General features: G+C 27.2%; 1 protein-coding gene across 1 annotated transcript in view; it reads left to right on the plus strand.

Annotated features, from left to right (window-relative positions):
- The first annotated feature begins 10065 nt into the window (after window positions 1–10065).
- LOC113556087 (KN motif and ankyrin repeat domain-containing protein 2) overlaps window positions 10066–18736 on the plus strand; it is a 46407-nt gene continuing 37736 nt past the window's right edge. Inside the window, exon 1 of the mRNA XM_026960823.1 lies at window positions 10066–10398. Coding sequence (XP_026816624.1) covers window positions 10362–10398 — 37 coding nt within the window. The 5' untranslated portion in view covers window positions 10066–10361. The remainder of the gene's footprint in view (window positions 10399–18736) is intronic.

The raw sequence follows: 18736 nt of genomic DNA on the forward strand, positions 1-18736 counted from the left end.
ATATTCATACGAATAAAAGAAAAAGTATAAAAACCCATACCTAAATAGTTATTATGTGTACATAAAAAATTGCATATTTAATAATTATGTACCTAATAAAGTGAATTAATTTTACAAATTAACAGTTTTATAAAAGTCGAATTTCATCTAATAGACTATCCCAACTAGTAATTATGTATTGTTTAAGATAATATGATTTTTAATTTTCAATATATATTATCAACTATCAAGTAAATATACTTACTATAATTAAAGTAAAATACATAGAACATTGAAAACATAAAGCAAAAAAAAGAAAAATGTTTGTATAAACGTTAAAATTATTGTGATAACATTAAATTTAATATAATTCAAAAAAGTGACTACTAATTAGAAGGTTTTGAGTAGATACGTAGGTACACCTATTACATCGACATTGATAAGGTTAGGTACCGTAAGACTATAAGGAATGTGTAAAATTTAAATTTATTCAATGATAAATCATTACATATGATTATATGCAAAACAATTCTTTGGGAAAACTACCCCTTCTGATAATATTTTTAATTAAATTTTAAATTGCTATTAGTAATTCATTTTTCTTTTAGTATGTGAAGTTATGTTTTCTAAAACATATCGCTATATAATTGTCGCACACTATAATACATATGTATATAGAAGTACCTACTCGAAAAGACGTTGATCTTCTACTTACTTTATGATTAAAATAATGATAAATAATTAATGTTTCAAAATCAGATTTTTAAACAACATAATTCTGCTTAGGAATATGAAATAAAAGTTGTATCCATGCTGTAGTCATTCAAAAAGATGAAAAAATTTAAAAAATTCGATAAGGTTATAATTTATTTTTTAAATGTTATTTTCTATGAATTCAAATTATGTCCAAAACTGTTTCCAAAAACGTTGATAATATTCGAGAAAATGATTAAAATAACTTTAAAATTATCACCTTGTAAATACATTTTCAGTTATTATTTTATTTAACTCGAAAATGTATTCTTTAAAAAAAAATGTATTTAAAATAAAAGTATATTATTATATAATGCAATACTAATACTAAGTCATAGAACTCGTTAACGATTAATTACTCAAATCATTCAGGCCTATGAAATACACTAGGCACCTATTAAACAACATTACAGAAAAGCGAGTTCTTATGTTTTTTTTTAATAATTATTTTAACCAATATGATGACGCGTAGGAGCTTTTTTGATAAAAACTCGAAAATGTTTGTCATATTTGTTTTTATTTTAGTTTATTTTTATATTAAGTATGTAAAAATGCACAGATTTCTAACTAGTAATTTATATTGCACTTATTGAATTTGTTTATAGGCTAACAAAAACACTATAACATTAAGTACAAGCATATATATTATTGGTATAGTCAGAAGTTAAGTTTTGAATCGCGAAATGCAGACAATTAGACACTAGATAGATAAATCATAATAATTCAATTTATTGTTCTCACGCGTATTACGCTACTCCTGTGATCTTCAATATACTACCCTTAAGAATAGAGTTGTTAAGATGATAGTGAACAGACTAAACTGTAAAATATTATTACTATTTCCATCATTTAATAAAGCTTTCACACGTTGCTATATCGTGTTCAATTGTGTTAGTTTTATCAACACAGATCATGTTTCTAGGACTTGTGAAATTAACTTAGAAAACTTTATTTTTATCGACCCAATAACCCGGCCGTGTAGTGGAAATAGCTAACCAACTAATTCTTAACTGAATAGAAATAGGTTTAAATATCGACAACTACTTTGTTAAAAAAAAACAAAGGAGGTATATGCAGGTACCAATCAATATACTTCAGTCACTGTTGATTGTTGAAGAAAGAATACGGGGTTTAACATAGGCAATCATAATGACATTTTAAGAACTATATTATTATTTAAGTATATTTCCAATAAATATAAATAAATTACCAAAATAAACTTATCATAATATGCCAATTGTATCGAATATCCTAATAATCAATTCAAACTTCTAAAAACATATCTGAATTAATCATGAATTTAATTTGACAACAACTTTTCCACTTTTTTGAAATTAAACTCTTAAATTTTTCAAATTAAGATTTTAAATTGTTTATAATATTAAAGTCAAAAGAAATTTAATGTAAGAAGGTTTTTTTTAAGAAACTTTCATGTTGAATTCAAATACATATTTTTTAAATTTTTATTTGATACACGGGTTAGTTAGCAAAATATTTAAAATTTTACACAAATGAACAAAATAATTAATATTCATGTAACGTGTTATTGATACTATATGCTTTAACGCGTTGGAGCGTTGCGTTAATTTTTTTCACTTTAGTCACGTACAATAATGATCACTAACTACAGTACTACAAACATATTTATATGGCACGCACTCACACAGTCAGAAAAATTGCCTATATTGAACTCCTTAAAAAATCTTATCACTAAGACAATAACAAAAAGAATTATATTTTTGCAAAAGAGATTTAATCTAATTAAAATAATTTAAGCATGGATTATGAAAAACAAAAAAATACGATTTAATTCATTACAGTAACGATTTATTGTAAATTAATAATTGTCATTTATTTGAAAAGTTGTAAAGAAATGTAAAAAATATCACATAAAACTGGTAAAAATATTGAGACTTTTACCAATGTTGGTTATTTATCTTAAGATCTACCAAATCTCGCTTGTATAAGAATCGAACTAAAAATAACATTAGGGGTTTGTTCATACTATTTTGTGTATCCTACATTTTATTGGTATTTGTATTTTCACTGTAACAAATACATGAATTAAATAAAAAATGTAAAGTATCATGAAAACATTATGCAAGAAGTCACAGTGAGATTAAATAATTTAAAAACCTCGAAAATATTCAATATCCGTGATATCTATAAGAATATAGCTTCTTGTCTGAAACCAAGCTACATTGATTTAATTTAATTAATTTGACTTAATTTATATATATTTAAGTTATAATTTTTAAAACAATAAATATTAAAATCATATAAGCAATGTTTTATTTAATTTTAATTAATTAAAGGTACTATAGTAAATGTTAACAGTAAATATCGAATAACCATTGTGCCAAATATTTCTAAAGCTAAAAATCACTAACTATACTTAGATTCCAACTTATTATAACATTATTAGATCAATTCAAATCTATTTTTCGTTATGTTATATTTAAGTTATTTTGTGAACTTAAAAATGAAAGAAAGTCGTTTTCGAATAAATTTCATATTTAATTTGTAAAGTCAATTTACAAATCCAATTATGTTTTAAGATTCGTATAAATGGTACAATATAGTTGGCACTTTGGCAGGGCGGTATGTATAATACCGTATAATATGTATAATATTATGTATAATTTACATACGTATATAATATATATATATGTAAATTGTATATTTTGGTTAGATACACAGCCGGAATTGAATCAACCCAATAGTATGTGTGTATTCGTAGATAGATCCATGGTAATGTGGTAAAATTTTGATAAATACAATCGTTATTAGTATTAAACAATAATAACCCATTTTTTATTTGTACATTTTTACTTCTAATTTTTCTGATGCTCATCATTATGATCAGACTTTAAATAAACAAAATTAATGATTACTTAAGAGTGTTGTCTCTGTTTTACAAGTAAAGTAGAACTCCGATTATTCGGACTAATTAATGTTAAGGGTGGTCCAGATAAGCAAATATCCGGTTGATTGATACATGGCTTATCAAACATTATATAATTGTTGAATATATTGTATATATGTAATTTAATTTGAAATTGTTAACAATAAATAAATAGTTTTATCATAATATTTAATTGATTAAGAATAAGATATAAATACAATAACATATTTTAAAAGAAATTTTTAAGCCGTTAATCTTTTTTCTCGACCGGTTGATAGACGTTCAGATAATCGGAGTTCTACTGTACGTAACATAGCAAATTTATACTCAGCAAGTTTAAGCTCCGTTAGTTTTAAAATTAGAATGAATCGACCTAATATGAAACTTGATGGTAAGAACATTACCTGTGTTTGTATGTTGATTTTTTTCGAAAGTTCAATTTTTTAGCAAGTTATGTGTATATATACTATATAATATAACATAAATTAAAAATGTTCATAACTCACTTAAAAAGCTAAATACAAAATCAATAGACATACACAGATAATGTTCTTACCATTAAGTTTCATAATAGATCGATTTACTCTAATTTTTAAACTAACGGAGCTAAACGTGATCTGCTGAGCATAAATTTGCTATGTTATGCACTTGCAAGACAGAGACAACCCACATATGGGTGTTGCGCCCTCTTAAGTAATCAGTGATAACTATTGTATAACCTATAAATCAGGGGTGGCCAACCAGTCGATCGCGACTCCCTTTCGTATTTTCTTGAATTTTTGAATTTTTTCTGTAAATTTGTTTATCTTTGTATCAACGAATATAAAAATTATACTTAGAAAATGCAATAAATAACTATGAAAAACGAGATTATACACAGATATTGAATAAAAGAAGTGTAACACGCATGTACATATATAATATACATATATTTTTTTTATTGACAACCTTTTTTTTTTTTTTGGTCGATCGCGACAACCTAGAAAATCTCGGAGGTCGATTGCAAGTCTATTAAAATTGGCCACCCCTGCTATAAATAACTATAGTTTAATATTAATAAACATTTATACTTAGGTTACATCCTCGTCCCTCAAAATATCCTCACTAATATTATCTCTTATTTCATTTTTAATTATTGTTTATGCCACTGAAAATATGACATAATATAAATATGTAAATATATCTAATTGTTATAACTATTGTACTATATTATATACCAATCTAATTATTAATCAGTAATATCAGTAAAATACTGATAAGTATCTATTTAATTATTTCTTATTAAAATAACAAGTATCTAATCATAATTATTTAGAACTAACGTTATTTTGTGTAGTATTTTAACTTAAAAAGCTTTCAGAAAAAATTCTGGTAGAAAATTTTATATAGTTACTTTACTCGAAAGTAAAATTTGCATTAATTTTCAAAAAAAAAAACATAATTCGAAATAATATCCGAAAATTAATTTTTTCAAAGTTTTATATAATTCATGCATAATCAAATTTTTGTTTATGTGTAGAAAAACGTCAAAATTAATACCAATTTCTTTAAAGTTGTGCATAACCTAAATAAAATATTGAACATTATTATTAGCGTTTACAAATATTCATAAAAAACCGAAAATTTACAAATATTTTCATAATTAAAAGTGCATACATTTTTTTTAACTTTTACACTAAACGAATGAAAAATTAACTCAAAATTCAACCAACATTTTTTTACTAGACATTTAAGAAAAAAATTTGAGCGTAAAACTGCACGTACATTTTTATGAGTGATTGCATATTAAATTTTGAGGACAAAAGACCTTATTTTTTTACTGAATTTAAAGTAAACAAAATACATTTGTTTTATCTATTTATTATAATATAACCGTATTTAATACTAGGTATAACAAAAATGTACATATTGATATTTTGTACAATAGTTATTAACTTTATTTAAAAATTTAACACTGTTGAAGAAATAAAATATGACGTTTATTGCGAGCCACACTGAAACCCGTTCGCCAGCCGTACGAGCACGCGGGCCAAATGTTTGATACAATGATTGCACTATGGCACTATCGTATTAAATAATTCGCAGTATTTTTATAACAATTTTTAGGCTCGGTCATAAAGCTTGAAAATATAATACAAAATCTCAAATAAGTTGTTCTTATAACAATTTAAAAATATTAAAAATACATAGCTACAATTCTTTTATAATAAGCGTTTTAAGTTCAAATTTTAACAAAATTCGTCCTTAAAAAGTCACGAAAATATATGTATCAACTATGAATACACAATACTCATAATTTTCATATTTAAAGCTTGAAAATATAATACAAGGTTAAAGGTCTCTCATTAATTGTTTTTTACATAAACCTTAAGATATAAATAATGCATAAGAACATTAAGAACTATTTTTTTTAATAGTCATTTCAAATACAAGTTTTATGAAATTGAATAATTGAATTTATATAAAAAAATAACTATTTTAGATGTTATATTTTAAGTTGTAATAATTTAATAAATATTATTTGTGGGACTATCAACTTTTACGTAGGTATATTATTATATTTAACTATACACAATTACATTTAATTAAAAATATTTAGGTTAATCAGATTAACTTTTTACCATGAATAATTTCACACGTTCTTATGGTAAATCGTTTTTAACTCAAAAGTTAAAAACACTAAAATATGATATAAATGTAGGTATACTATTTAAATAATTTTTGATTTATAATAAATGTGATGTTTTTGGAAAATTAATTCAACTTGCCGGTACAGGTAAGTCCAACCGCATTACCAATTATAAAATAAATGACTAAATAACAATAAGTAAGTCACTTACTCGATGACGAGGTATACTGGACACTTATGATACAATAAAGCGAGTTCCCTGTTGTTGTTGTTCTTTTTTTTTTTTTTAATTTAAACCAATAATTTATCTATTCTATAGTACTATAGTAGGTATTTCAATGAAACTTCCTGATAAAATGTTTGCAGTAATATCAATTAATCATTTGATTTGAGATTTCTAAAGAGAAGAGGAAAGAGTTACACTAGATTTTCGTAAGTTTTGGTTTCACACGACAAGGATGAGACGAGAATCAGAAGACGGATTGCCGCTTTTTACAATAAATATTATGGGTATACATAATGAAATTAACTTCTATAATTATTTCAGAATGTCAGATTATTTTTAATCATTTTTTTCAATCTTTTTCAGATGTGTTTTTATATTTATTTATATTACTCCAAATGTAATTAATAAATTAACATGAGTTTATGATGTAACAAATTATATAGATAATATAAAATTATAAAACAGCTTACTAGATATATTATTATATCAAAATTTAAAAGATATTTTAGTGTGGTATAAATGTATATTATGTTGATAATTACTATAACTAATCATAATTCATAACTATTTTAATTCAATTTGATTTACCTAACAACTTGTACATCATAGTTTATCATATCAAAATACACATATTTTTACTATTGAAATATTTTATTAATTTATCGTTATTATTGTTATATTTACTATTTTTGTTTTAAATCCACCTGCAGTGTAGCACACCAATATGCAATCCAACTTGTTATGGTAATTCCGTCACAACCGGTTAGATAATATGCATAATTATTTTGTTAAATTACAGTAATTATATGGACTAATAAGAACAGAATTGGTTTGTACGTCAATAACAATTTTACACTCATAAATATCAAAATTATTATATATTAACGAGGGTATAAGCATATAACTTGTGTGTAATCTTGTCAACAAATCATAATATTATAAATTATAACTATTAACCATAAATTATTTTTTTATAAACGAGTTGTTTATAACAACTATTAAGGATATAAATATAATGTAGGACGGATAAAGTAGAATAAAAATAATGTTAACAATACCTGCTATAACTGATTAGTGATTATACATACTTACTCTATTTTATTTTGATATGTATACATATCATGTACATCATACATATACAATTTACATCCACTATAATATTAATTTAATGTAAAATATATACCTACTATCATATTTTTAATTGATGATTACTTGTTGTTTAAAGCTTGTTATTAAACGGTATAGGCAGGTACTACTTGGTGTATTTTATTATACGACGTGTATTACCTATGCATAATCGCACTGTGCTATAATAATAATTAATAAGATATATTAAACGATTTCCACTTTTATACTCGCCGTATCAACTCAATTATTAATTACATTAAACGTTTCTAGAGCACGCGTTAAGGAAATCATTGTTTAAATGTTTTAAATATGCGATGCACTATTATTATTAAAGGCGATCGATGCAAAAATATAAATAATATACTGTCCATTGGCGATGGTGGTGGTTCATAGAAAAGTTCCCAGTGAGCTGAATTAAAAAAATATTTAAAGCTCTTTGTGTGTATACTTTATCCTTATATAATACGTGTCACTTTTTTAGAATATAATCGAGTACAAAAAATCTGTTAAATATTATTTTGTTCAGTAAAATATTGTAATGTTTCAATAATTGGCTCCTGACTACAAGCATATTTAAACTGTCATTTAAATAAACATATCATTAGAATTTGAACGTCTAAAATCTTAGAAATGGGATTATATTATTTACTGGGTACCTGGTTTTATTGCGGGTTATACACAATTCTACATATGAGCAAGTATGCACATATTAAGTTCGTACGAGTATAAATTACGCACACGTAGGTTGGAATTTGGTAGAGGAGACAACACAATTTGTTCAGTGAAAGTAAAAACAGACACACAAGTCGTTTTGTTTATTGATATTTTTAATTAATTGTTATATAGGCATAGCCTGATGGCGATACGCTCCATCCTCCACACGGACGGACGCCTCTTGGTTACGAGTTCTAAATCGAAGTGATTATAAATTATTTTACCAATTGGCAACTAGTGCAGATCGTGCATAGGTTCACTGTTCGAGTCTTATTTGTTTAAAAGTTAAACTGATTCGAGTCATTTGGTTACTCGACAATACACGCGCTACACGCGCTATACACAATGACGCATACATAGAAGGTGTGAATGGTCTTCGAAAGAGTTTTAAATCGTTTTCAGCGTTCATAGAGTATTATTGCCTCATCATATTCCACCGTCTCCTGTATGGGAGTGAAGCGTGGCAGCGGATGTGAAGTTTTTCCGAGAAACCATATAAGACACCATTAACAACGATTAACGATCCAGTGCGGTGTTTGCTAAACAGGAAAACAAAAGACGACAGTGGTGTGCTACGTTATTGTGTGCATGTGTACATTCCTTTACTATAGTAATAATCATAATATTGTAATATACTACACAGGTACGCCGCGGGACATCATATAATTATATAATAAAGCATTCTTCCGTTTGTAAGTATTTATGAATTACGAATATAATACAGTGGGTATATATAATACATATCCGTTGTATAAAATATATGCTTATAGGTCAATGAATAATTTATTTCAACAGTAAAAATTAAACTAATTAAAAAGTGTGTGTTTTAGTGTTACACTATATATTGTGAAAGACTAAGTCTTTTTTAATAGATCGGTGAAGTTAAATTGTCATACAAATGATTTGGTTTGGTGGTGTAACGGATAGTGTTATTATATAATGCTGTCGGCTATCGGAAAATTTGTTGTCATTATATCAATACCAAATTAACCAAAACGTATTAAAATTTAGATTAAAAAAAAAAAAAAAATACTGTATTTTAGAGTAAAAAAAATATTTGACTCAACTAAAATTTGAATTCAAACTATTGTGTATTTAATAGATAGTACGGGTTAAAGGCATGTCATTTTTTAACTTGTCATCTCGTGGTAGTATCACGTATATAATATATATAGTATATACTAATAAATTGGTTATTATTATCATTTATCGTGTTTTTGTATATAAAATTATTTTTATAAAGTAATTATAAGAATATTGTTTACATGTTTAATGGTAAAAAAACTACATAAAAAAAATGATTTATTTTTAAAACATACCAAAAACAAACATTACAATTATTAGCATAAACATATACATAATAATATGTGTGTGAAGAAGAATCAGTGTGTAAGTGTGATTTTACTAGGTGGTGAGTATTTTTTTCAACAGCTATAAATTAATAAATAAATTAACATTTCAATCATAATAATAATATTACTTATTTATTTTTTTTAGATACTTTTACAACAGGTATACGACTTGGCTCATTTTGGGAGAAAAAAAACCCCGCGGTGTTCTCGTGTTCGTGATTTAGAACGGAGAAGAGGTCTCGAGACGTCATCGGCGGCAATGTTGTTGTACCGCACACCGCCGCCGTCGTTCCCCACCACGATTCGCGGCACGGCCGCCAAAGACGAACGGTCGCGGCGGAATCGGTCCGGCAAAGCGGTTTCCCTGCCGCCACAACCGTTCGCCGGTCCACCGCGGTCGGTACCCGTTTCGTCCGTCATAGCGCTGCTCCTCGCGTCTTATAAAAAAAAAAAAAAGTTTTTCCCTCGGGAAAAGGGGTGCTCTGGATTTTCCGATTTTTTTCGGTTTCCACCGTATTTCGTGAAGGTTTTGATCGAGAGGTTAACCACGCCGTCCGAAGGGCCACCGAGTGCGCGTAACTCCGCCGCCGCCGGACCATCTGTCGTCCAAAAGCCATGGAAAAGTCCGGAGACGTGACGACGTGACCCACCGGATCCACTGTCGCCGCCGTCACCATGTACTCGGCGCGAAATCGGAACGCCATGATCACAGGTGAGTTGAACAGAACGTATTATGTACCGTATACTTATGATCGCGGGCGGAGGTCGGGCACGGTCGCGCTGACGACAAACAAATTTCGATCGACGCGAAGTATAAAAGTTCGAATCGCTCAACCCAACACGTTTAACCCACTCGCGCCCACACGCCAGAGGTACCCTTTGCGGATCGTGGAAAAATAAATATAACCGATATTGTATAATTGTATAATACTATGTAGAAGCGGCTGGTATTATCACGATTTATGCGATCGTATAAAAAGCATAAAGTCTTATTATTATTATACTGTTATCGGTGTGAAATTTCCGTCGGCGGCGCGCGGACGACGACCGCCACCGGATGGTGTAGGCAAAACCGGTGTTACATAAATCGTGGTGTCGCAGACCGTCGCCGTTACACTTACCTACTGCAGTAACTAGCTACGGTTTAATAATAATAATAATAATAATAGTAATATTAATGTATCGGTTTAATACGCGCGACAGGATATACGACGTGCGTGTACCCGCGGGTAGGTGTCGTCCGCGCGTGGGATTCGTGTGTGGTTGGCACCGCGGCGACGACCGGCCGGCGCGACCGCCGCCGCTGTCTCGCGGTAATAATATTTCATCGCCACGCTTTCCAGGAAACGCGCGGGCTGCGGCGAGCCTCGCTCAGTTTTTGAACACCCCCTCCTCCCAGTCCATCCCCTTCGCCGCTGCACATTTTGTATTTTTATTTTTTTTTTCCCTACCCCCCTGCACAACCCGTACCAATAATATAAAACGCGATATCATTGTGCGTACAACATAATAGGTACCGCGGAACGTGCCCGTACATTATTATTATATTATACGGTACAATCATATACCTGTGTGTGCCCGCGGCGCACGTAATCGAATCGATTTCTTTAGAAAAAAAATCTACAGTCTGTTTTTATTATTATTGTATTTCTGCTCCTCGGAACCTTTTTCGGACCTGGTCGGTGCCAGTCTAATATTATATTATGTACGTTTATTATACTGGAATTGCGACTACACGGCGACGACTGATTTTACAGATATCCGTCTTGTTTATTTTCAAACGTCCGTTTAGATTATTGTTATCGAAAACCCATAGCTTGTTGTATTATTGCTATTGTTAGTGTTGTTGTGCGCGCGGATATTCGTTAGGAGGTGTATACGTAGTCGAAGTGATGTAAAATAGGAGCAGGTGGTGTCCGCCAAGGAACGGCGTCGCTGCTGCAATCGAGTGCCGCAGTCTCGCACTTTCTGCTCGCTGTTTCCAAAAATGGAACTGATTTCGATGTATAAATACGTACGTATAATATGTATATGGATAAGTCGCCATACGATTGTTTTCACTTATTAGAAACTCGCACAAAGCTCCTACACGATATTTTGTATAAATTGCGCAGCATCGGCCTATTATAACCCTGTGCAGTGTAATGCGTGTATAGGACGAGTAAGATGACGTGCGTTATAAATGCGGTATTGTCATCGGGTTGATTTGTTTTTTTTCTCATCCGACTCGGTCATGCCGTTAAATTTACGACTAAATCGAAACGAACATGACACGGACGTCGAAAACGCATTAGTACTACTTAGGAACCGAACGGCGGAAGTGGATTCCTACTACATAATATTATATTATAATACCTATGCATGCGTCTGTGCAGGAGTGCAACAGTTTGAATAAGGTACTGTCTACCTATATTATGTTATTATACCGTAATTTATAAATTTATTATCTGTAATTATTTTCGACTGTCAAGGTGACGTTGTCACTCCAAGGTAATACTTTCTCCGTTTATTATTACTTACCTCTCGTCACAGTATTCATCGTACCTACCAAACGCCGACACTATAGGTATAGAAAAATATATATTTTAAATATTATGCATAGATAATAAAACACTAGTTTCGGATATCTAACGTTACGACACAAACAGCCGATTCTTTCAACAGTAAACGTTCTTTATCCAATACTTTTAAAGTATAAACTCTTTTGGAATTATTTTTTTTATAATATAAAACTTTTTTGAATTACATAGTTTATACATTTTTAGTTAGCTGATTCTGAAACGGAATACTTTTCGAAGTACCTATTTCAATGTATAAAAAATCAAATTTCTAACCAGTAACTAATATTAGTTATAACTCATATTAGTATTTAAAGTTCAGATGGTTGGAATAAAAAAATATTTTTAAAGACGTCAATACTTTTCAATTCTTATAATGCGTAAATACTTATTAAAGAATCGCCCAGTATATTATAATATAGATATATACGTCCTTGATAGTTTATATTATACTATTTGCGCCGAAACACAGTAATAAGTATGCGAATAGGAAAACACGATTGTCGTCGCCGTCGTGAAACGATATTGAATAGGTACGTAAACTGCGCGCGTAACATATTATGTTATCTCCGGTGTAGTTATGAATTTATGATGTTTTGTTTTGAAGGTGAACGTTGTTTAGCCACAGATTACCGTGAATACGTCAACAATATACTATAACCGATTTTAAAGCATACGGTATTGCTTCAAATGTAGCTATTTTACATTTAACTGGGTTAAAGCTAGCCAGTTGATAAGTTTCAGATTATGCAGAATTATTGTGGCATTTTCAACTTTCTATTGCCTATACATAGTTTGCCGCCGAGTAAAATGTATAAATCTTTTATAAAATACCTATGATAAACGAGGTTAGGTATATTATGAATCTACTTTTTTTTTTAATTGTAATATGCACTTTCCAAGTTTATACTACGGTTAAAAATGTATTAATATAATTGTATATAATTCATTTGACATTGATATTTAATTGTGATCGTCGAAAAATATTTTAATGAACTAAATTATAACATAACATTCAAAACGGTTTGTTATTAAATCAGAATATATTAATTTAATACTATTATAAGTATACAAGTAAAACTAAACTTGAATAGTTGAGTGAATATTTAAGTTTTGGTACCTCTGTACGTAACATAATGTACATAATTGTACTAATATACACAATATATATATATAGGTGAGTAAATAGTAAATTAGTCATTACTTATCTATTAGTAATACCAGTAATGTTATAATCCTACAATATTTCGTGAATAAAAGGATAAACAGGTAGATAGTAGACACTAATACAACACCGAATTAAATACAATAATATGTTACTGTCAACTATCGTATTTAATCACAGCTGGTTTGTAATTAGTAATCAAAAAATCATTATTATCACGAAGTAGAAAATAAAAAATAAATCAATTCAAATATCAATAAAGACGTTTCTAGAAGTATTTGGTAACAAATAACATCATCGCATGCACGCAATATTACTAGCCACGACAACTATTCTTATTTGTGTTTTATTTTTTATATCATAAAAAATGTGGATAATAAATAATGACAGTAGCTATGAGTCGTATAGTGTCATTATTCAATGGAGTATTACAGTTAGACAATCATTTAAATTTTTAGAATCGATTATAGATAATAATATTGTTTTTTTTTCCACTCGCGATTTGTTTAGACTTAACATGCTGGCACACCGGAACACGCCATATAGCGCCTAAACAATAACATTTATCTTATTACCTTTTTTTTTGCTTCGATATATAATGGGTAATAAATAATATCGTGCTAAAAAAAATGCTACAATTTATTGAACCTCTACTGTCAACTGCTTTGTAACGTTTTATGGTAGTTTATTTTGAAAAATTCAGTACTTGTTTCCTATTCATGGAAAATGAAATAAGTATGTAGGTCAAACTACATATTCCTTATTGTACTTATCCGATATACATTACGATGGTCGACATAAGGCAGTTAAAACTTCACCGTGTTCATTTTATACACGTCCATAGAATGTATGTAGATAAATAATATTTTAATAAAATATATTTTTGGTTTTGGTTTTCATTTCGCAATAATTGTTTTCTTGTATCTGATTATACATTTGCATGGTTTTACATACATTTAAAAATTAATTTGTCATAATTTTTTTGTATCTAATTTACCTTTATGTTTGAATGTAATATTATCCTACATGTGTTTCGACAACTTCGTAAATAATATGTTGTGTATATTATACCGATTATACTGTAGTTTTGTAAACAAATGACACAACGAAGACACTGTGATATTATTTTACATTGAAATACGCGTATACCATTAAAACGAATAAAACGTATAATATTATAACTCATAATATAAGGACTATATTATGATCATAGGTTATGTACTATCTTTGTAGATGTGTATATTAACTTATCTTATGTTAGATTTGGCTTCAAATTTGAATAATTTAATCACAGTTGGATTTAATAAATATGAATAAAATTGTATTTGCAATTATTATTTTATCAGTATCTATGCACCTACTCATTACGGTATCCAATTGCTTCCACTTATCTATCATTTATTTTATAAATTAATGTATTGAACACTCAACAAGTAACAATACCATCATGTATTACAGTTTAATTATTTTTCATATAATTCATTTATAATTAAAACTATTAATATACTAACTCATTTTTTCATAAAATATGTTGTGATCATGTTCATGGTGGTGGCCATTATATGTTAGATCATATCTTACTTGAATGTATAATAAGTTTCACCTAAGGTCGTTTACTAATACCGATATAATTAATATGATTAAATTAGAACCTTAAATATTTTATGGACTTGTTTAACTTTTTTCGTATTATATACTTATACTTTTTTATCGGCAATCATGTTAAACAGATGGGTAGAATCAAATTAGAAATTGCAGTAAATATAAAATAATAGACCACAGTTACGTAGTTATATTACTATTTTAAAACTATTTTAATGCATTTCATCAATCGTACTCGTACATGATACTAATTAATAATAATAATTATTGTATCATTAAATATTAATATAATAACAAAAACGTATTTTAAATGATTTTATAAAATATGTAATTCACCGAAGGAAAAATAGTTTATTAATATTAGATCATAGATTTTAATAAATTTTATGTACAGAGATTAACATTACAAGTTTAGAAATGTCTCAACTATCAAATATCCATACAATCAATACATTATTGGATATAAGTAAAAATAAATATTTATATATTTCGTAAGCCTATCTTTCTAAAGTCAGGAATTTACTAAATATTATTTATATTATTTCATATTTGGGAAATTTTGTGTTATATAAAATACCATTAGATACATATAGGAGGTACCTATAATATATAAAAATATAACATTACAAATAGTTTATTTTGTTATTGGCTAAGCAATTTCATTTTTATTTGTTAAAATTAATAAATGTACCTACCTACTTATTTGATTTAAATAACAATCTGTTGTTCACATGAGTTTGGAAATCAATACATACCTAATTATGTTTTAAAGAATATTATTTACTTTCAAAGGTACTATATAAAAATATATTTAGGACCATACATAGTATAAATCAATTTTATTTATTCTGACGTGTACCATCGTGATAATTAAAGTTTTTAAAGTAAATTACAACTGCATATTTATTATATTAATAAAATTATCTTTAAGGTTACCTATTTATTTTAGGTAAACTTTGTTGTATTACACCAAGACAATATATATTTAAATCAGTATGCCTAACGAAAGTTTTTTTCTAATGCATTCAATATAAGTTATTAGTTTTGTACAACATTGATAAATACATCTTCGTATGCCCTTATAAATGCTATATTGTTGAAACTAATTTTGAATACATACTGAAAATAGGCGTGGTGTTAATCTTTCTCATTGTAATTGACATAAATAAACTTATGTAAAATACACTTGAAAACAATGTTGTTGTATGTCTAAGTGAATATTTTTTTTAATCATTTCGATTTCAGTTCAATGACAGCTCTTGTGAACACTTAAATTATAAGCTATTATATTATATGAGCTTAAACACATCCATAAATGAATGTGCATTAATACTCATGCTTTAGTATCTTATTTCATTTTTTTAATTTGTACTAAATTTATTAATTAGGTGTATATTTATTTTAGAAGGTATAATATTTTGTCTGTATATTGATACTATCAAATAGGTAATTTTAACTTTTAATTTTTAAAGACGTGACATTTTAAGTAAAAACCATTTAACCATCATATTGCTTTATATTTGATAACTAAACTATTAAGATAGCACTATATTATGTAGAATATTACCATTTACCAATAATCTATTGTCCATTTTTTAAGTAAATTGATAATCGAAAAGTAATTTGCAAACAGTCAATATTATTACTGTTTACGATAGAAATATTAAGTTTAACGACGGTTCTCTTAAAATATTACTTTTATTTGATAATATCTTCACTGGATTAACAATCTTACGAGTAATTTCTTGGGAATTTTATGCTGTTTTTACCAACACTATACCACAGATACCTAATATTTATACTATTAATATTGACATATGGGTCGATATCAATCGTTTCCGGAACATTTTAAAGTTGTTATCCACATTGTGTTTCGACATTAATTTTGTGTAGAAACTGGTTTATTTTATTTTATAAATTTATAGGAATCGATTATTATTTTAGAATCAGAAATTAGTGAAAAACCTATACATTTTATAGATTTTAATGATAATATGATAGTTACGTTTTCTTGGTTATAAAGAGTTGGTATTAAATTTAATTTTTTATACAATTCAAGCTTGAAATTTGTAAAGTGAATACTTCATATTTAAATATTAATAGTAATTAAGAATTTAACAAAAAATAACTTTACTTTTCCTAAAGATAAATAATTATCATTCAAATTGACCACTTTATCGAGTTTATTTAACAACGACTGCATTGTTGTGAAAATTATGTTTATAAACTGTTGTACCATTAAAAATTGATACCCTATTGGCCTATCGCATTATACTTATACTGTGATTTAGTTATAGTAAACGATTTATAAATGTTAAGAAAAATTTAATTGTATCATTATAGTTTTTTAAAAATACTATTTAAAACCGATTTTAAAGTATAAACGTATAATATATTAAAAGCAATTAATCATTGTTATAAATGTATAACTGATCAAAATATTTAATATAATATGATATTTCCGATTTTAATGCATATTTTTAAATTAATAATAATTTATTTAATCTTTGTTAAAGCTTCAAAAAATATATGTCTACTTTAAAGTAGAAATGTATAAAAAATAAATAAATACAATTAATACTGCAATGTTATATGTATACGTATTTAATATTTATTATTATTATTTTTTTGTAATTGTTATTTAATCAAATTATTTGAACATTATAATATAATATATATATATATTATAATATATTACATATCTCATCGTTTTCTGTTTTAATAAACACTTGTCTAACGAATAATCACATCTATTAGTCGTAAGCTACATATATAATAATTTAACCGCATTTTATAAGAATGTGACACTTTCGTTTTGATACATAGAATATATGTTATATTCAATACATGAATATATTATCCTACAAATCAAAAAAATAATGTAATATATGTGGCTGGAAAACAGTTGTTCGATTAGAAAATAGTGAACTGATATGTTATTTATATTGTAAATTATTATATTATATTATTATATTGTAATTTTATTGATTTGTTTTCATTTCTTGATACAAACATAATTATACATTTTTGAATTATAAAAAATGTAACAATATGTACAAAAAAAAAAAAAAATGAATGCTCTACCCACGCAAAAATGTTTTGAATCCATGTATGAAGATGATATTATTATTACCAGATAAACAATAAATTGCATATTAAATGACACCCTCATAAATAAACTGCAGTTAATAGGTATCAAGTGTAGTAATAATTTTGTATAATTCTGATTATTAGTAGTTATATTTCTGTAACCAATTTAGTTATTAGTGCTATTACATATTACTTTTAAAGTAGGACGTCAAGTAAAATTACATAAAGTATAAAATCGTTTTAATTTAATTTATCTTATTAAACAAATCATAATGAAATGTAAAATAAATTGACTGCATACTTTTAATTTCTTCTTAAATTACTTATATATAACTTGTAAAATATGATATAGTTGTGATGTGTATCTCTCGAACAGATGCTCTGCTATACGTAATAATAACGTTCGTGATCACTGATCTGTAATAATTATATATTATACACACATTACATAATATTTATTTTTATTATTACTTTATGAACTTTAATTGTCTATATCCGATTAATTCGTTTGTTGCCGATAGATTTATTATAAAATTTCATTTAATGTTATTAATTGTTATTAATCATTGTCATTCAAACTTAATAAATGTTGTGTAGTACCTATAAACACATATTATGTAATTTAACCTAACCTT

This window comes from Rhopalosiphum maidis, chromosome 3 (genome assembly GCF_003676215.2).
Source record: "Rhopalosiphum maidis isolate BTI-1 chromosome 3, ASM367621v3, whole genome shotgun sequence".
Lineage (NCBI taxonomy): Eukaryota > Metazoa > Arthropoda > Insecta > Hemiptera > Aphididae > Rhopalosiphum > Rhopalosiphum maidis.